The sequence below is a fragment of the Truncatella angustata genome (genome assembly GCF_020726525.1).
Source record: "Truncatella angustata strain MPI-SDFR-AT-0073 chromosome Unknown BKA67scaffold_7, whole genome shotgun sequence".
Classification (NCBI taxonomy): Eukaryota; Fungi; Ascomycota; class Sordariomycetes; order Amphisphaeriales; family Sporocadaceae; genus Truncatella; species Truncatella angustata.
The window spans coordinates 639,617-656,638 of NW_025763387.1; the positions used below are offsets into that span (position 1 = coordinate 639,617).

Consider the following 17,022-nt stretch of genomic DNA (forward strand, 5'->3'; position numbering starts at 1 on the left):
GAATCCTGGTTGTGTGAAGTGGAGGTCTTTCTTTGGACGATTCACATTGCTTAAAGTTTATTGGTCAAAATGCATCGGCACCCCTCTCTCGCATCACGAATAGTCAGGGCATACACCTCGCAGAAACTGCCGAGCCATCAATATGGACCAAGACCAGCCCTGCAATCCTGGTCAAGTCAACGTATAGCTTTCATGTACAGCCGCTGCCAGCACACTTCACGAAAGCAACAATCTCTGCCTGCAGCCTACTATCGCGGTGGGACCTCTCGCGCCGTCTTCTTCCGCGAGGAAGACCTGCCCACAGACAGAGATGATTGGAACCAGCCATTCCTGGGTGTGATAGGAAGTCCCGACGCTCACGGGCGGCAGCTTGACGGCATGGGCGGTGGCATCTCGAATCTGTCCAAAGTTTGCGTGGTGGGTCGCTCCAGGCGCGATGATGCGGATGTGGACTATACGTTCGCGTCGCTGGGCATCAAGAACGAGCATGTCGATTATTCGAGCAATTGCGGTAACATGTCAGCTGCCGTTGGCCCGTTTGCCGTTGACTCCGGACTGTTCGCAGTGCCGGCAGAGGGGGAGCAGGAAGTGACGGTCAGGATCCATAACACCAACACTAGCAAAATCATCAACGCCGTGTTCCCTGTCATCGACGGTGAGGCAGCGGCCTATGGCGAATTTGTCATTGATGGGGTCTCGGGTTCGGCAGCGCCTATCCGACTAGATTTCATCAAACCCGCAGGATCCCGCACGGGGAAGCTTCTACCTTCTGGCAATGTGGTAGATGAGTTCGAGGGTGTCCAGACGACTTGTATCGACGTAGCTAATCCATGTTGTTTCGTCCTTGCCTCAGACCTGGGAGTACCAGGCGACTTGACGCCGCAGCAGATGGAAGATCACCCTACACTACTTCCGGTGTTGGATAAGATCCGACGACAGGTGGGCGTCATGATGGGATTAGCACCATCCCTAGAGGAAGTGCCTGGCAGCGTGCCAAAGATCGCTCTCGTTTCCCCAGATTCTGCATCAACCAAGGGCTTGACAGTTCGTGCTCTTTCGGTGGGACAGCCTCACAAGGCTATTCCTGTCACAGTAGCGCTTGCAGTGGCGGCAGCAGCGAAGTTACCTGGTAGCACGGTATCGACATGCCTGCAATCCACCGGAGATGGTTTGGTAATCAAACATGCGAGCGGTACTTTGAAGGTAGATGCCAAGTATGACAAAGATGGCGATTGCGAGCGGGCTACTGTTTTCCGCACTGCAAGACGGTTGATGGAAGGCAAGATATATTGGAAATAATAGCGATCAATGGATTCTCCAACGTTCGCGAACTACGCACCTGATGAACACTATCTGCGCAATCAATTCTTAACGATGAAAACAGACCTTTACATGATACTTTTATAGTATCAAAGTCCCAAATCGTATTTTGAAATGTAACATTTATCTTGAAGCAGCATAACTATCTAAGGGGTATATAAACGAGAATAGAATACGATCTAAACCTCCTAGCCTCCTAAAACATACCTCACACTATACTCATACTTCTTTTCTGAAGGATCCGCTTATGCCCTGCCTCTTGAAGCACTCCGCGAAGCCGCATGAAAGCCAGAGTCACTCGTGTTTTTCCTGCCGAAGCTTCGCCAACTTTTCAGGCTGCTGAAACTCATCGTGTGCGTGAATTTACGACCTTGTTCTTCACCCTGGTTGAATGCGCCTCTGACGACAGCCTTGTCCTCCAAGAGACCGAAGACCCGCTTGGTCATCTTCCACAACTCCATGCCGGCCACAAATAGAATCAGTGCAGCAACAACGATGGCCCATTCCCATGAAATCGAGGTGTGCTTGAAAACAGTAGTGTTGATCACCGGGATGTAAACGACGGGAAACACGGATACACCTCCGACGACGACGGCCCAGAATAGAAACTTGTTCTCGTAAATATCCCTGAAGAATGGGAACTTTGACTTTGACTCAGGGTTCAAACGGAACATGGAGCGTCGGAGATCCTTGAATTCCCATGCACTGACAAGAATAAGCCAGGTCAACTCGGCGAACACTGCAGCACGGGCTCTGAAAACAGGCACACAAGAATCCGAGAAGGCTCCATTACAGTCGTGGCCGAGGTTTCCTCCATTGGCACCATAGACAATAATAACAAAAGTCATTAAAGTCAGAATTCCCATGAGCAGGCCGTACACCAACATATCAACGAGAATCTGGTTGGTGAATGCACCACGCTTCTTGTCATGTGGTGGCTTGCGCATGACCATTGGCGAGGCTTGCTCACGGCCGAGACCGAAAGCCGGGAAAGATGAGGTGAGCATGTTGATCCAAAGAATTTGTAAGGGGGAGATGGGAAACACAGAGTAGCCAGTGCTATCACGGAATGCCAGACCACAGATAAGTAGAATGACCTCGCCGACATTGGAGGTCAGGAGGTGAAGAATGAACTTCTGGATGTTGTCAAACATGCGTCGTCCCTCACGGATGGCTGCGACGATTGAGTTGAACTTGTCATCGGTCAAAACAATTTTGGCGGCAGACTTGGCGACGTCTGACCCAGAACCCATGGCAATACCCACGTCTGCACGCGATAGCGATGGTGCGTCATTCACACCATCGCCGGTCATTGCCATGAAGGCATTGCGACGACGGAGCGCTTCGATCATGCGAGTTTTCGTGTCTGGTGCACAGCGAGCTAGAACCAATGGTAATTCAGGCAAAGCATCAATCTCGGCATCCGAGAGTTTGTCGAAATCAGAAGCTTTCTGAATTACTGCTTCGGCAATATTCGCAGGCAAAATGCTAAGGTTGTGGGGGATGATACCAACTTCCTTGGCAATCGCCGTTGCGGTTGCTGGATGGTCACCAGTCAACATGTGAACCTTGATACCCGCCGATGAACATTCTGCGATGGCGGGTGTCGTCTCCCGGCGGGGAGGGTCATAGATACCAGCTAGTCCAAGTAGAGTCAGCCCCGATTCGACTTCCTGCCTGATCTTGTCGTCGTGTCCATGACTTTCAGCCGATGACTTTTCGTTATATTTGCCATCCCACTCTCGCGAAGCGATAGCCAGGACACGTTGGCCTTGGGAAGCGAAATCGTCCATTTGTTTGAGGATTTCTTCCTTGTAGGTCTCAGTCATCGCCTCAGCGTTAGCGCTTATTCCAACAGACAAGCAAAGATCCAGAACACGCTCAACGGCCCCTTTCGTGAAGACCATACTATTGTCGAGGTCAGGGTGATTGTATATAACTGACATGCGCTTGATCGAACTGTCGAATGGAAATTCGGCCACCTGCTTCCAACCATTATCGGCTTCAAGATTCTTTTTGCCTTTGCCAAAACGATGAGCAAAGACTTGCAAGGCGATCTCAGTAGGTTCACCAGTAGTCTTCCACTTGCGTTCATCGGCATTAGCCTCCGTCTCCTCACGAACAGTAGCTAGATTGCACAGCGCAGCTGAGAGGAGGAATGCCTCAAGCTCCGGGTTCATGGTAGCTTCGGATTCATCACCCTTCTTCTTCGGCTTAGAATTGAACTTCTCTTCGGGCACATCAAATTTGAGAGCAGACGCGCTTCTTTCTTGGTCAAAATCGCGTTTTTCAGGATCCTTCGTTGTAACTCCTTTTTCCACTTCGCTGTAGGTTACACGACCAATTGTGGGATCGCTTGGGTCCTTGGAATCGCGGACGGTGTAGACCAGCTTCCTTGGAACCCAAACCTTCTTAACGATCATGGCGCCTTGTGTCAGTGTCCCCGTCTTGTCGGAACAGATATTCGTAACACCACCGAGTGCTTCTAGTGCTGAAAGGTCTCGAACCACGACGTTGGCTTTTCTCATGACTGTCGTAGCCACTACCATAGTGATTGTGAGCACAGCTACAAGTGATTCTGGGATGATGGCGATTCCAGTAGAAATGGCATAGATGATGACCTCCTTTTGCATGTTAAATCTGTTGACGCCAAAGACGATGATGGCTAAAATAATGGCACAGCCAAAGAGGATATAGGCTAGCTTTGATAGCTTGATCTGAAGCGGAGTGCCTTCGGTAAGACCCCTGAGTATTCCAGTTAGTAAGTTTGTTCTGCTAATTAAAGTTTTTTGGGGCGAGAGAAACGTACAGAAACTTGCCCAGAAAATCGTAGATACGTTTACTCAATCCGACGACTGGTGCCTTTTTGCCATATTTCTTATAATTCATAGATCGTCCAGCCTTTCGGTTCTTCTTTGTCGTGGACGCTGCAATCTTGCCGACTTCAGTTTGCATACCAGTCGCAATGACAATGCCTCGACCGCGACCTTTCTGAACAACAGTAGTACCGTAGGCAATGTTGATACGATCACCGATTCCAAGTTCTTCGTTCTCGAGATGATTCTCAATTTTCTCAACGGGAATAGACTCGCCTGTTAGTGATTGCTCATCTGAAGTAAGATTCATGACCTCAAAGAGCCGAATGTCAGCAGGGACAGTATCACCCATCTTCAAGAGAACGATGTCACCAGGAACAACCTCTGAGCTACAACGGTGTTAACATACGACAGTAATATCAAAACAACGGAGATACTCACTTAGGAATGACCTGGGTTTTACCATCTCTCAAAACATTTGCGCTGGGGGAAGATAAAGCCCTAAGAGCTTCCATCTTTTTCTCTGCACCATATTCCTGGAAAAATCCGATTGACACATTGAGGACAATGACTGCGACAAGGACACCAGCTTCGACCCAGTCTTGCACACCGAAACTCAGTCCCATGGCAAAGAATAGCACCTGAATACGTCATGAGCATAACTTATCGAATAGAAGAGTGCATATGCGTACCAATATCATCGCATTGAACAATTGCCGCAAGAATATCGTGTACCATGGAATTGCACCGCCAACATCAAGTTCATTTGGCGGATACTTTCCCTGGAACTGCGCGACTTGCGCTGAAGTGAGACCCCTCTCTACATCTGTCTCAAGACTTGTCGCGACATCTTGGACAGATAGAAGGAATGGATGTCGTTCAAACTCGCCGGCCATTGCAAATACGTGCCAAGACCAACAAAAGTTTTCGTAATATAATATACTTCCATGAAGTGTGATTCGTAGTTATCTGTCTGCAGTACTGTGGTAGATTGTAAACCTAAACGATTTCTTGAAAGGCAGAAATTTAATGACCTTTGCGATCACAGACGTTGAATTCCACAATAAATCTAGGACAAAACCTGGGGAAAGTATCACATCTTTATACTCATAGCATCAAGATAACATTACTGGCTGGTGGACCGCCAGGATACACGTTCATAGACCTTGAACGGCGTGCCAAGAGAACCAAGAGGGTTATACCATCATCCTGCGCCATCATGGCATGCAAACTGCAAATGGCCGGTAGACTCTATCATGATACGACAGGCCCGAGGGGGTTGCTGATTGGCTGTTACATGACTTGAACATTGGCACAAGCCTACCAAGACATCGGTCACCACCCTGATCCCTCCATCGTTATTCGGGTGTGGTGGCGCAACTCGTGCCGAGTGATTGTAGTCAGGCCATCGGGTTTCTTGGCCTCAAAACATAAGGTCTTAACCTCTCCCCATGCATTGCCATTAGCCACTCACAGAGCGCGGCCTTCTAGCCAGCCAAGTCACGTGGCAAAGGCGTGAAGGTCCACTATCTGGGCAAGAGCTTGGCGAAACTGATATTCGGAAAACCGGCATCTCGACAACTAAAAGGAAAGGTTCTATGGATTCTGTCATTCTTTTCCTTTTTTAGAGCTTGTGATTGTAGACGTTGCTTCCTCTATATAGTTGTGATACTTGATATTCTGTAACAAAGCTTGGCTGTTACCAAGCATAGAACGCAAGTAATTGGCTAACATTTAGACATGCACCAAGCTCGGTGGCACCGATACCCAGTGCCTAGGTTTGGTGGCTGGATTAGGCCATTAGAATTATGTTTCCACCATCCAATTTAGCACGGCTAAGCGTACTGAGCAACTGATTCAGACACACCTCAAATGTGATTGAGGTTTCTAAGAGGAAAATCGTATGCTTTCGTTATTTTCAGGAGATAATAGCTAATGACTGGGTGATACCAGAGATGTTGAAATATCATGATTAACTAGAGTTTGACAACCTTTGAATAGAGAGAATGGAGCGAGCATAGCTATGTAGACAGCATAAGCGATTTGGACTTGGTCTGTGTATCGGTATTTCGTCATGTCTTGCTCCACAGCTATGGATCCGTACATGTTTGTGCACGGCCGAGCACCTGCTCCACATCCACCTTTCTGCACAATCTGGTTGCCGATCCGTTCATGTCTTGACAGAGAAACCACCCATCCCGTCCCTCGATCGCAAAGCCTGCTGACAGGCCTCATAGGCTTTTGTCGAGCTAAGGCGCACTGTTTGTTGTGTTGTATACATCGCAAAAGAAGTTATCCATCGGCATTGGCGAATCAGCAACGCTCTCAGTCTACAAATGGACATGTTCAGCTTATTGGCTAGGTCGTGAAACTAGGTTTCATTTGATCAACTCTCTGTATGCGAACAACATGATCGGAACAAACTACAGACAAGGCTTAATCAGCATTAGGGCCCATGTATGCATTGGAGGTTGTCGTAACTGATGAAGTAAGCTGAACCACATGCAGCTCCCGATGCTTCCCCTCTCGAAACAAGAAACGGAGATTACCTTTCTTCCCCAGTTTCTCCTTGTGTGCGCGCATTGCGCAAGTGTGCAGGGCCCTGAAAGTAGCTTCTTCATTGTTTTCCCGACCCGTCCGTGACTCTGATTTGTTTGAGCTTCTAACGTCGTTGCACCTTACAGCTTAAACCAACCTTTCACCTTGTCCCATCTCCTTCTGTATTCACTACTTGTAGTACGTCGCGAGAATAACTCGTTTTCATACCAATTTCTTCTGATTCCCGTACCGCGAATAGTCTATTATCTATCACAGATATAGTCCTTTATAACCTATTGTACACGGACCAGTCCGCATACTTGAACCCGGCCCAAACACTCTTCAGAGCTTCCGCAGTTTACCCCTTACGTCATCGCAATGGCCGACTTCGCGACCGAGAGCGCCAACAGAGGTACGATTCTTCGCAATTCTACGCGACACCCAGAGCAATTTTGATAAACATTGCGACTTTGTTGGCTCGAGCGAGCAACATGGAAAACCAAGTGGTCACTATCAATGGAATCCGAAGCTGTTGTCAATTGCGCGACGCAATGCGCTGACCAGGTCACGTCCCAATAGTCACCCAGCCTGCCGGCACCATTGGCGGCAATGCGCCGCCAACGCCACCAGAAACCCAAGAGATAAAGAGTACAGACCCAATTTCCAAAGTGCCTGCGACGGCCAGTGAGTCTGTGAATGCGAGCAGCGCACCACAAAATGATCTACCCAGCTCTGCGCTTGAGCCAGTTAAAGGGCTTGGGGAATCCAGCACAACAGCTGCTCCTGTGCCAGGTTCGTACCCCCAGCGCATTTGGTTTGACACATCTTCTGTATGGGAAATCATATCACGAATCAATTTGCGCGAAATATTTTTCATGACATGCCCAAGTTTCCTCTCGCGAGTCGCCTCAAGCATGGGGAGTTCAGTAGCACGCAGGATTATCTTTGTTCTACTATGCGGCCACATCACATGCTTGTCGTGGCATTAGCTTATTGTCACTATACCCGTAGTGGATTTAATGATCTGTCAAATCTGTCGATTAAAATGAAGAGCACTGTAACTAACAGCGGAGCAGCACAGTCAACAGACTCTACTATCAAGGCCCCTGAGAGCCTAGCTGACCAGTTGGCTACAGACCCTGATAACACAGGCGATAGCGTGGTCAGCTCGGCACCTATCAATGCTGAGACAGATGCCGCGAAAGCACCTGAAGAAGAGGCAAAGCAATCACCACCCAAGCCCGTATCGGTAGAGGTTGTCCAAGACGCCGAGGGGCCGACAGCAAAATCTGCGGCGGTGAATGATGTTGCAAAGCCAGAGACTACCGCCGCTAACACTGCATCAAGTGCTCCCAAGGAGGCTCCCCAAGAGAATGATGACACCACCACCGGTGGCGCTCAACCAACAGTGACTGATGGTGAGACAAAGCCTGACACGGTTCCCGTTGTGAGTGAGCCAGCGTCAGTCAAGCCCAAGACCGGTGCGAAGCGCAAGGCAGAAGAGCCTGCAACGACAAATGGAGAGCCTGGGCCCGAGGATAAACCAGCAGCAGCACATCCCGAGAAGAAGCAGAAGTCTTCTCCATTCAAGAAGGCTTTGGACAAAGTCAGCTCCGCTGTGAAGAAGGGCGGTCGCCCCAAGAAGGAGAAGAAAGAGCCCGCCCCCGTGGGTAGGACTGCCAGAGTAACTCGCAGTCAGGCAAAGACCGACTAAGATGTACACGGAAAAAGACGTGAACCATTCATTCGCTCTTTCTCGGGTTTGTCATTGTACTATTTGCTATTTGGCAAGGAATATGGGATACGGATTCAAAAAGCTAGACTCTGAACGGACAGGGTCACTATGAATTGTTTATTGGCTTGCTTGTACATAATTGCCTGAGCTATTATAGCTCTTTTCCACAACAAAATTGCCGTTCGTCACGGTTGCGCTGTAGTCGACGACGAAATGGACAGCTGTCGCAATAAGGATACATCATAAGGAAATGGAAAACATACAATCGGTCAAATTTCGCAATAAAATATTTTGCCTCGAACCATTTCCGAAAATGTTTCCTAACGCGACAAGGTACATAATCAAGCTTCTTCATTGCACATTCTCGGCAGCCGGTTTCAGCCGGGCTGCCATCAAGTTCAACACACTCCCAGCCTTTTAATACTCAGCATGCTTATTAATTGAGGTATGCCTCTCAAGTTAATTTCCTAGGCCTTGTTCACCCTCCCCTGTCGGCCGGGCATGATCATTGGCCCCAATGGTCTTCCCGGTATCAATTCGCTAAGCCCCAGAAGACTAATCCATCGTTGGCCCGGATCCTGTCGTAGTCAGCGTCCCCAAAGGGGAGCGCCGGCATACCCTCCTTCTTAAGGCCCCTTTTGTGGATGCGCCAGTCTCAAAGCCAAATGCGAAAATTCAGAGGTTAGCATTATCCTTTTTCAAAATGGAGAAATATAGTCCCGATGTCGCCTCCGTGAGGTAGCCGAGAAGGACGAAGAGGGCCTCTGGGAACCGCATACCATATTGTATATCGTGAACATTCCCGTGGCTGAGGAGGTTTCGTCCCTTGACCGAAGAACTCGATTATAGGTACTATTCCACCTTTGATAGTCAACATGTCAGCAAGCTCGTTGATGATATCCGTGGTGGCATTGATAACATCCCACATGTGTTTTACTGACAACGAAATTATACTTCTGTGTTGCCCAGTCAGAGAGTATGCCAGATAGGTCAACTCCAATGATTGAGGGGCGGTGGGCTCTCATGGCAGTCTTGCCATAACGTCAACAGCATCTGCACTGCTAACGCTGATTGCGATCATACTAAGGCTACCTACATTTTGTATATGTGAGAGTTTGCAATATTTGCATTAGTCCTTTTTCCAACCAGAGTGTCTGTGGGTATGTTTGAGGGATCATGGTATGTTGGGAACATATGCAGCTAAATAGAATATATCTAATTATCAAAATAGTCCACACAATTGTAAAAGCGATTCTGAGTGCTGACCTGTTCCCCCCATCATGACGCCTGGATACGCATAGTTCTCCAGCACAATCTGATGGATGATGCCGGCGCCCGGCTTCAAGAAGCCCATGCTATTACGTTGTCATGCACTAAACATGAACTTGCATATCTCACCATAGATATTCGATGCGTTAGGCAAATCTATTCGGACACCAATGAGATAGTCACAATGTACTATTTTAAGGGCTCAAAAGCGGCGGATAAATTCGACCAGCAATATCTCAGCAACAATTCTGTCGACCAATTCAATGAGCCTAGTGCAGACATTAAAACCGATGAAATGAGATTAGTTTAATCATCCTTTTTGTGATTCTTGGGCAGAATATCTGCGGTACGCCGAAGCGATCTGAACAGTGTCGAAACAACATTCAGCAGAAAGGGACAGTACGACTTAGAGGAACCTGACTGTGGGGGCATTCATGACCATATTTCAAGGTTCTGATGTTTCAGCCCATCGCTACCATGTTTCCATGCTGACTGAGAGTGGTGACAACGCTTGGCGAGCATTTTTCTCAGCATCCTCAAGAAAGACGACGTCAGAGGTGGTAACCGCGGCGTTACCGCCCTCGCATCAAGGCAAATCCCTGCTTGGTCGTCAAGGATTGGTAGATCTCAACTCGCCGAGCGCCAATCGAAGCATGTGTGGCGAGCCGTTCCATATCATATTAAGCATGGGTAAGAAGATGACGACTTCCATGGTTGGCAGTACCCTAAGCTGCTGGAATTAACCATCTGATATCATAAGAGTGGAGGGAAATGCAGTCTCCGAAGCGTGACCCATCAATACAAGAGGCGCCGGCAATGGTGCCAACAGTGGAGCACATTGATCAGACTTCAGGGTCACCCGGCGTCTTTCGCGGTGTGGCTCCCTGTACCCGTAACGCAACATGGGCAATGATTTATATGGTTGGTTTGGGGGATAGCATGAAGGAGTACACTAATTCACTGGGGTTCAAGAAGAACCATTCAGCACTCGCTCAAACAGGGGCCTCACTACCATGAGATGTATCCATGCCTACCTAGATGACCAAAGCAGCATGGAAGACTCACATGTCCACGTAGGAGCAGAGAGACACCAAATCAAAAGTGATAAAAAATCCACATTGCATTAGTGTAAAGGTATCTTGGTTCTTTTGTATTTCAGGCAGTTGCAGCAACAAGCCGCTCTTCATTTCTTTCCATATCGGACGCATTGCTTCCATCTGCAATATGTTTTGGCTGCTCGACAAAAACAGTAGGTAGCTCACGAATGTCTACATGTTCTGTATTCCCCAAGTCGAGTATTCTTACTGCTTCGATGCCAACAATGCCGCTCTTCAGCGCCAAAAAGCGTAGCTCGGCTATGTGACAAGAGCCTGGCGCCAAGGGGCCAACACGGATGTCGGCACTCAACGACACTACTTCTGTGCTGTCAACAACACTGCTGCGCTGCATAGCATGGACAACATTGTCGTCCAAGACAGCATCAGCGATTGCCCGGTCCTTGTGAGATGATTTCAATTTGCTATTTGGGGCTCCTGCGGGGGCGTGTGAAACCGAAGGCGGCCTGTTGACACGTGATTCGTTGCGGCGCCGCTTTGGGATCGCTAAAAGAGCCAGTTTCCGCGGTGCCGCTGTAGAAGTAGATGGCAAGCGGTTCACGACAAAGACAGACCATACAAAAATATCGCCTGGGTAGATCTTCTGGGAGGGCGGAGGCCCAGTGAATGTAACTGTAACACCAAGACCTTGGACAGTGGCTTCTGTCTTGTTGCTAGCCTCGAAAGAAGGAAGCGAATCCGGGGGAACGGCAGGTGCAGTGAGAGAAGTTATGCTATTGATCGACAATTGGCTTGGCCGATGCGAGCGCTGTATAGGTTGCATGGCAGAGCCAAAGCCTGGATTGACCGGGAGGGTAAAGTCCAGAGACGTCGTCCAGGCCATGGTCAGCTTTGGCGTACAGACGCCGAGCTGTTCTAGTGCGGTCATCTCTATCTGGATAGTCAGATCACGTGTAGGATTCTTAGCCAGCGTATCGACCGCCTCAGGTGTGATGCGATGTAGAAAAGTAATATGATCATGAGCGACGCACGACATGGGAAAGCTCATTGCTGGCTGGGAATTCAAGTCTTGGACCGTACCATCCGGAACAGTCATCCTGACAGCTGTAAGTGCTATCTCACACTCAAAGAAAGGTGTGAAGTCGACCTCAAGCATCGCAATGATGGCCGGGCTGGGAGGCGTAGTATTGGGACGGGCAAACCTTATGCGGGAATGCACCGCCGGGAATATACGTAGAGCGAGCTGCTTGGCCGATGACTTGATAGGCTGCAGCATGTCCTTGGCTTGTTGAGTCAAGGGTGCAACTCTGGACACGCGCAGGGCAGATAGTCGTGGCTGGACTCCGTTGAGCGCAGGATCATTGCTGAAAGACTCGAGCAGATTGAGACCAGTTGCGACGCCGCTGGGAAGGTAGCCGTCTTTTAGCTGACTCGGAAGAGACAGCTGCGCAGGCTTTAAGCTTGCGCTTGCTGTGAAAACGGCTGAAGGTCCTTGCAACCTTATCCTCGGCCTGCTGAGGAAGACTGGCAGCTTCCATACGGCGAAGACGAACCCATCGTCCTGTGCTGATTTGTCTTGCGATATCAGGACGGGATGCTGGGTTTCTTGGACGGTTCCAAGGTATATGACTTCGGACGCTGGGTTGCTGTCACGGTCGGGAGTGCTGCTATTCACAATCTTGGCCTCAAGTGATATGACCAGCCTCCCCAGAGAGGATCTCAAGACGGCGTCCTCGACGGCAGGCGTTCTCAAAGCCAGGTAAACGTCGACCGATTCATCTGGTAACTATGATGAGTAAGGTGAGAAGGTGGTTTCGTGGAATGTGTGTTCAGGCCATACCGAAGAATAGCGTATCGCGGTGTTGTATGGTCTCTAGCAGCTCTTTCCCCTTGTCTCGTGGCGATCGGAAAGCATCCTCGGCGTCGAAATCGGTAGCGAGTGGAATGAAGTACGTGAGGGTCGAGCTGTCGACAAACTCCCAGCCAGAGGGAACGGCAGGCTGCATGGTGTAGGACCTAGGTTACCACTAGGGATACGTACATGCCAAGTATCGACTTGTCACATGAGTGTTGCAACAGCAGTATAACCAGCAGGTTGCGGCCTGCAACTACAAACATCAACCACAAGGCGAGCTGTCGCGAAGGCAATCATGAAGCCCCCTAGGTTAAGGGTAACATGAGCGTCCTGTAGTTAGTTCTCTTAACGTCGCTGTAGCTAGCGCACCAACCCAAGTTACATGTGTACTTGGCTAACAACCGCCAGACCACCTGCAGCCAGCGCAGGTACCCACGCTTGCCGCGCTCCCCTGCCAACGTGACAGCTGCATTCAACTCTCCGTACATGCCTGATATATACATATATGTCCTTATGTGGTACCTCAATCACTTCGCTTCGTAAGTCAAGTACATTAACGCTCATTACAGGTTACATGCGATAAGTTGCCTATCTACAATACTGTAGCCTTAAGATTAGGTTAGTGGGTTCGTTGTCATTGTGGCTGAAGCTTGAGCGGTGCCCCACATATCAAGTAGCTCCGGAGGTAGGTACTGTCGCAATTTTCTAAAGCAGAACCGCCGGCCACGCGACTGCACATCCAACCATCCATCCATTTGGCCAGCCATTGCAAAGTCAACATCTACCTCGACGCTTCACCATCAAGACACCTTGGCTTGGCGACGATGAATGGCGCAAATGGCCATTTTGGCCAACCCGTCAGTCCCTGGACTGAACATACAACCCCCGATGGCAGGGCATATTATTATAATCCCCTGACCAAGGTCACGCAATGGACCAAACCCGAGGAGATGATGTCGCCTGCTGAGCGCGCCCTCGCAAATCAGCCTTGGAAAGAGTACACGGCAGAGGGCGGTCGCAAGTATTGGTATAACACGGAAACAAAGCAGAGTTCATGGGAGATGCCTGATGCCTACAAAAGAGCTCTCGGCCACGACAGCGGCCCGCCAACTCCAGCCGCTCTGGGACCTTCTGATGGCTATTCGACCCCATCATACGATCAAGGGCGCGATCGTGATCGTGGCCGTGACCGGGACCGGGATCGTAACCGTGACCGTGACCGTGACCGTGACCGTGACCGTGACTACGACCGCGAATATCTTCCCGAGTCTCGTCAATTGACCTATGGCAATGACCCCAGAGTGCAGTCTTTCGTGCCTGCGAGCAACGAGCCCGAATATGCAACAGCCGAAGAAGCCGAGGCTGCGTTTATCAAGCTGTTGCGTCGTAGCGGCGTACAATCAGACTGGACCTGGGAGCAGGCGATGCGAGCCACCATCAAGGATCCCCAGTACCGCGCTATTAAGGATCCGAAAGACAGAAAGGTTGCTTTCGAACAGTATTGCCAGGATGTTATCGTACAAGACAAAGAACGGGCAAAGGAGAGACTGACCAAGCTGCGTGCCGATTTTGCAACTATGCTCAAGAGCCACCCGGAGATCAAGCACTACACCCGATGGAAGACTGCACGACCCATCATCGAGCGCGAAACCATCTTCCGATCTACCAACAATGACGATGAGCGCCGCCAGCTCTTCGAAGACTATATCCTTGAGCTCAAGAAGGCCCACGTCGAGTCGCAGGCCAGTTTGCGTAAGAGTGCCATGGATGGTCTCATCGAGCTGTTGCCCCAGCTTAAGTTGGAGCCGTACACCCGCTGGTCTGAGGCCCAGGGCCTCCTTAAATCCACTGCACCCTTCCAAAATGACGACAAGTACAAGACTCTCAGTGACTTCGATATTCTCACAGCTTTCCAGAACCATGTCAAGTTACTCGAGCGAAACTTTAACGAAGCTCGCCAGAACCAGAAGAACAAAAAGCGTCGTATCGAGCGCAAGCATCGTGACGCGTTTATTGCCTTGCTCCAGGAGCTCCGAAGGGATGGACATATCAAGGCTGGAACCAAATGGACTCAAATTCGTCCTTTGATTGAAAATGACGAACGTTACAAGCAGGCATGTGGCCAGAGTGGCTCTACCCCTATCGACCTTTTCTGGGACGTGGTAGAGGAGGAAGAGCGTGCACTACGCGGCACCAGAAATGATGTTCTTGATGTCATGGATGTAGGTTTTGTCTTGCAGTTCCCTGACCACCAACCCAGTGCTAATATGACCACCTAGGATAACCGCTTTGAGTTCACCCCCAAGACCACCTTTGATGACTTCCTAGCTGTTATCAAGAATGATCGACGAACTGCTAACATCAATCGTGATATCCTCACACTAATCTTTGAGCGGGTAAGTCGCCTTTCTTGTCCGCCGGTCTCATTATTATACTGACTGCTCTATAGCTCCAGGAAAAGAAAGCCAAGCGCTCTTCGGATGACGACAAGCAAATAGAGCGTCAGCAGCGACGTGCCTTTGATGATCTACGCTCGCACATCAAACATCTGGAGCCTCCTATCCTTCCGGATGACACTTGGGAAAAGGTACGACCACGCCTCGTCCGAGCTCCTGAATTTCAAGCAGTTACTTCGGAAGATTCTCGTCGTGGGGCTTTTGAGAAGGTCCTTCGTCGTGTGCGCGATCGCGAGGAGGAAGACAGGGATCGTGCAAAGCGTCGAGACAGATCTCTTGATCGTGGTATGTACCGAGACAAAGATAGAGGAGACAGATCTCACCGCAGCGATCGCACACGGCCTTCACGCCATAGCCGCAGCCCTGAACCAGATGCCTACGAAGCAGATCGTCGAAAGGCGATCGCAGAAAGAGAGAAGAACTATCGTAAGTCAAGTATGGCCGAGAGTTTGTTGTCTGACCGTCGCACCTCGGACTCACTTCGGGAACGTGACGTCCGAGAAAGCCGCGATCGTGATAGGGAAAGAGAACGAGATCGGGATCGTGGCGACCGTGATCGGGAGCGAGACAGAGACAGAGATCGTGAGCGAGAGCGCGACCGGGATCGCGAGAGGGACAGAGATAGGGACCGGGACTTTCGCGCGCGTCGCGACGACTATGCTAGAGAGCGTCGTGACAGGGAGGAGGAAAGAGAAAGACAATACCGTCGTCGCGTCGAACGCCCTGTCGACGAGCTACCATATGGCGACGAGCCACGACCATCCTCTTCACGTCGTCGCAGAGACGACGATGATGTTGGTTCCCGAGATTCAAAGAGGCTAAAAAGGGAAAGAACACCTCGTGAGCGCTCCCCACCTGCACCTATCCGTAACAAGACCAAGACTCCCCCAGTAGTAGCAGTTAAGGAAGAAGATCCCGGTGTTCATTCGGGCAGCGAAGAGGGTGAAATCGAGGAGGATTAGATAGTTTCGAGACTAACACTGTTGAATATGCTATGTAATCAAGTCTGATCACACTTTGAACGCTTCTGTGTTGTGCTATTTTATCCTGACTTGTGGTACACCTTGTTTCCCTACTGTCTTCAACTGAAACCTGCCACACATTTATCCAAGCCCACAAAATACGCAAATTACACAGTCTCATACTGTGATACTACTAGTAGTTTCCCTATTGATGCTATGAAAAATTGAGGCTATTCCTTCTTGCTGCAGCGATCCATCCTATCACATCCAATTAGTGCCGAAAGAAGTGCACGCAGTCGCTCCATTCAGATCTACTAAAGTTCCGATGCCATGTCAGGTTGATCTACTGGAAAAGCCATGCCCATCTCATCTCGTGACAACAGAAAGCCCCCGACAAAATCTCATCCAATGCCAGGCCGAAGACATGTTACGATGCCCTACAGTACATGGGGTGCTTCGGCAAGAGGGAGCCAGGATGGTGGCGGCGTAAGCGCCGTTGTGAGTCGAGTCTTGATTATCACTTGAAACCGTCATCTGCCAAGCTCTCATGCCCGCGAGGTGGCTTCCTGCAAGGCAGAGCCTGTGCTGGGCCCATGTGTCCCGGTCAAAACTCCCAGGTGGGACGGTGTTGGGGGCGTTTAGCTGGTTTTTGGGCGCTGGGAATTTAGGACCGTCCATCAGGGGCAAATACATATATACCAATCACACACGATGCAAGGAGGTTTGATGCTTTGTCTTGTCGTCTGCCCATTGACCCGCGCTTTTTTCGAAAGGAATTGTTAAGAATTATCGGATATCAAATCATCGAGTTCGTTCATAGCTACAATCTCACTAGAGATTGGCAGTGTCTGGACCTGTCAACACCACAGAAGTTGCTGTGAAGCCAAGTAAAATGCTCCGGAGCATGACGAGCTGTGCTGAATGCAAAGTTTTGAGACTATCCAAAGGTTGATAGGTAACTATTTGTTCCACCCAATTATTTAGCATTCTTGTGGCTATCTAGCACAAAAACATTG

At 49.7% G+C, this 17,022-nt stretch overlaps 5 protein-coding genes across 5 annotated transcripts; 3 read left to right on the plus strand and 2 right to left on the minus strand.

Annotated features, from left to right (window-relative positions):
* The first annotated feature begins 1 nt into the window (after position 1).
* On the plus strand, positions 2-1,524 carry BKA67DRAFT_574761 (PrpF protein). Its single transcript, XM_046103448.1, has one exon. The coding sequence runs from the start codon at positions 70-72 to the stop codon at positions 1,297-1,299; it is 1,230 nt and encodes a 409-aa protein (XP_045954935.1). The 5' UTR covers positions 2-69; the 3' UTR covers positions 1,300-1,524.
* Positions 1,525-1,565: 41 nt separating this feature from the next.
* Positions 1,566-5,032, minus strand: BKA67DRAFT_522254 (P-type Na+-ATPase; the record flags this gene model as incomplete). Its single annotated transcript, XM_046098357.1, has 4 exons — positions 1,566-4,065; positions 4,130-4,525; positions 4,578-4,777; positions 4,829-5,032. The coding sequence occupies 4 exons, from the start codon at positions 5,030-5,032 to the stop codon at positions 1,566-1,568; spliced, it is 3,300 nt and encodes a 1,099-aa protein (XP_045954936.1).
* Positions 5,033-6,557: 1,525 nt separating this feature from the next.
* On the plus strand, positions 6,558-8,474 carry BKA67DRAFT_363590 (uncharacterized protein). Its single transcript, XM_046096439.1, has 3 exons — positions 6,558-6,624; positions 6,934-7,086; positions 7,751-8,474. The coding sequence occupies exons 2-3, from the start codon at positions 7,053-7,055 to the stop codon at positions 8,386-8,388; spliced, it is 672 nt and encodes a 223-aa protein (XP_045954937.1). The 5' UTR covers positions 6,558-6,624; positions 6,934-7,052; the 3' UTR covers positions 8,389-8,474.
* A 2,306-nt stretch (positions 8,475-10,780) lies between these two features.
* Positions 10,781-12,911, minus strand: BKA67DRAFT_574773 (TRAPP trafficking subunit Trs65-domain-containing protein). Its single transcript, XM_046103449.1, has 2 exons — positions 12,574-12,911; positions 10,781-12,512 (listed from the first exon to the last, which is right to left on the minus strand). Exons 1-2 carry the CDS (start codon positions 12,737-12,739, stop codon positions 10,834-10,836), a joined length of 1,845 nt encoding a protein of 614 aa, XP_045954938.1. The 5' UTR covers positions 12,740-12,911; the 3' UTR covers positions 10,781-10,833.
* A 501-nt stretch (positions 12,912-13,412) lies between these two features.
* Positions 13,413-16,006, plus strand: BKA67DRAFT_661408 (uncharacterized protein; the record flags this gene model as incomplete). Its single annotated transcript, XM_046107805.1, has 3 exons — positions 13,413-14,810; positions 14,868-14,984; positions 15,038-16,006. 3 exons carry the CDS (start codon positions 13,413-13,415, stop codon positions 16,004-16,006), a joined length of 2,484 nt encoding a protein of 827 aa, XP_045954939.1.
* Between the last annotated feature and the right edge of the window lie 1,016 nt (positions 16,007-17,022).

What these genes read in the sequence shown, in the direction of transcription:
- BKA67DRAFT_363590 (XM_046096439.1), top strand. Translation starts at nt 7,053, where the DNA reads ATGGCCGACTTCGCGACCGAGAGCGCCAACAGAG. An exon ending in GACCGAGAGCGCCAACAGAG is followed by an intron (nt 7,087 to 7,750) that starts GTACGATTCTTC and finishes ACAGCGGAGCAG; the next exon opens with CACAGTCAACAGACTCTACT.
- BKA67DRAFT_574773 (XM_046103449.1), bottom strand. Translation starts at nt 12,739, where the DNA reads ATGCAGCCTGCCGTTCCCTCTGGCTGGGAGTTTGTCGACAGCTCGACC. An exon ending in CCGCGATACGCTATTCTTCG is followed by an intron (nt 12,513 to 12,573) that starts GTATGGCCTGAA and finishes CATAGTTACCAG; the next exon opens with ATGAATCGGTCGACGTTTAC.
- BKA67DRAFT_574761 (XM_046103448.1), top strand. Translation starts at nt 70, where the DNA reads ATGCATCGGCACCCCTCTCTCGCATCACGAATAGTCAGGGCATACACC.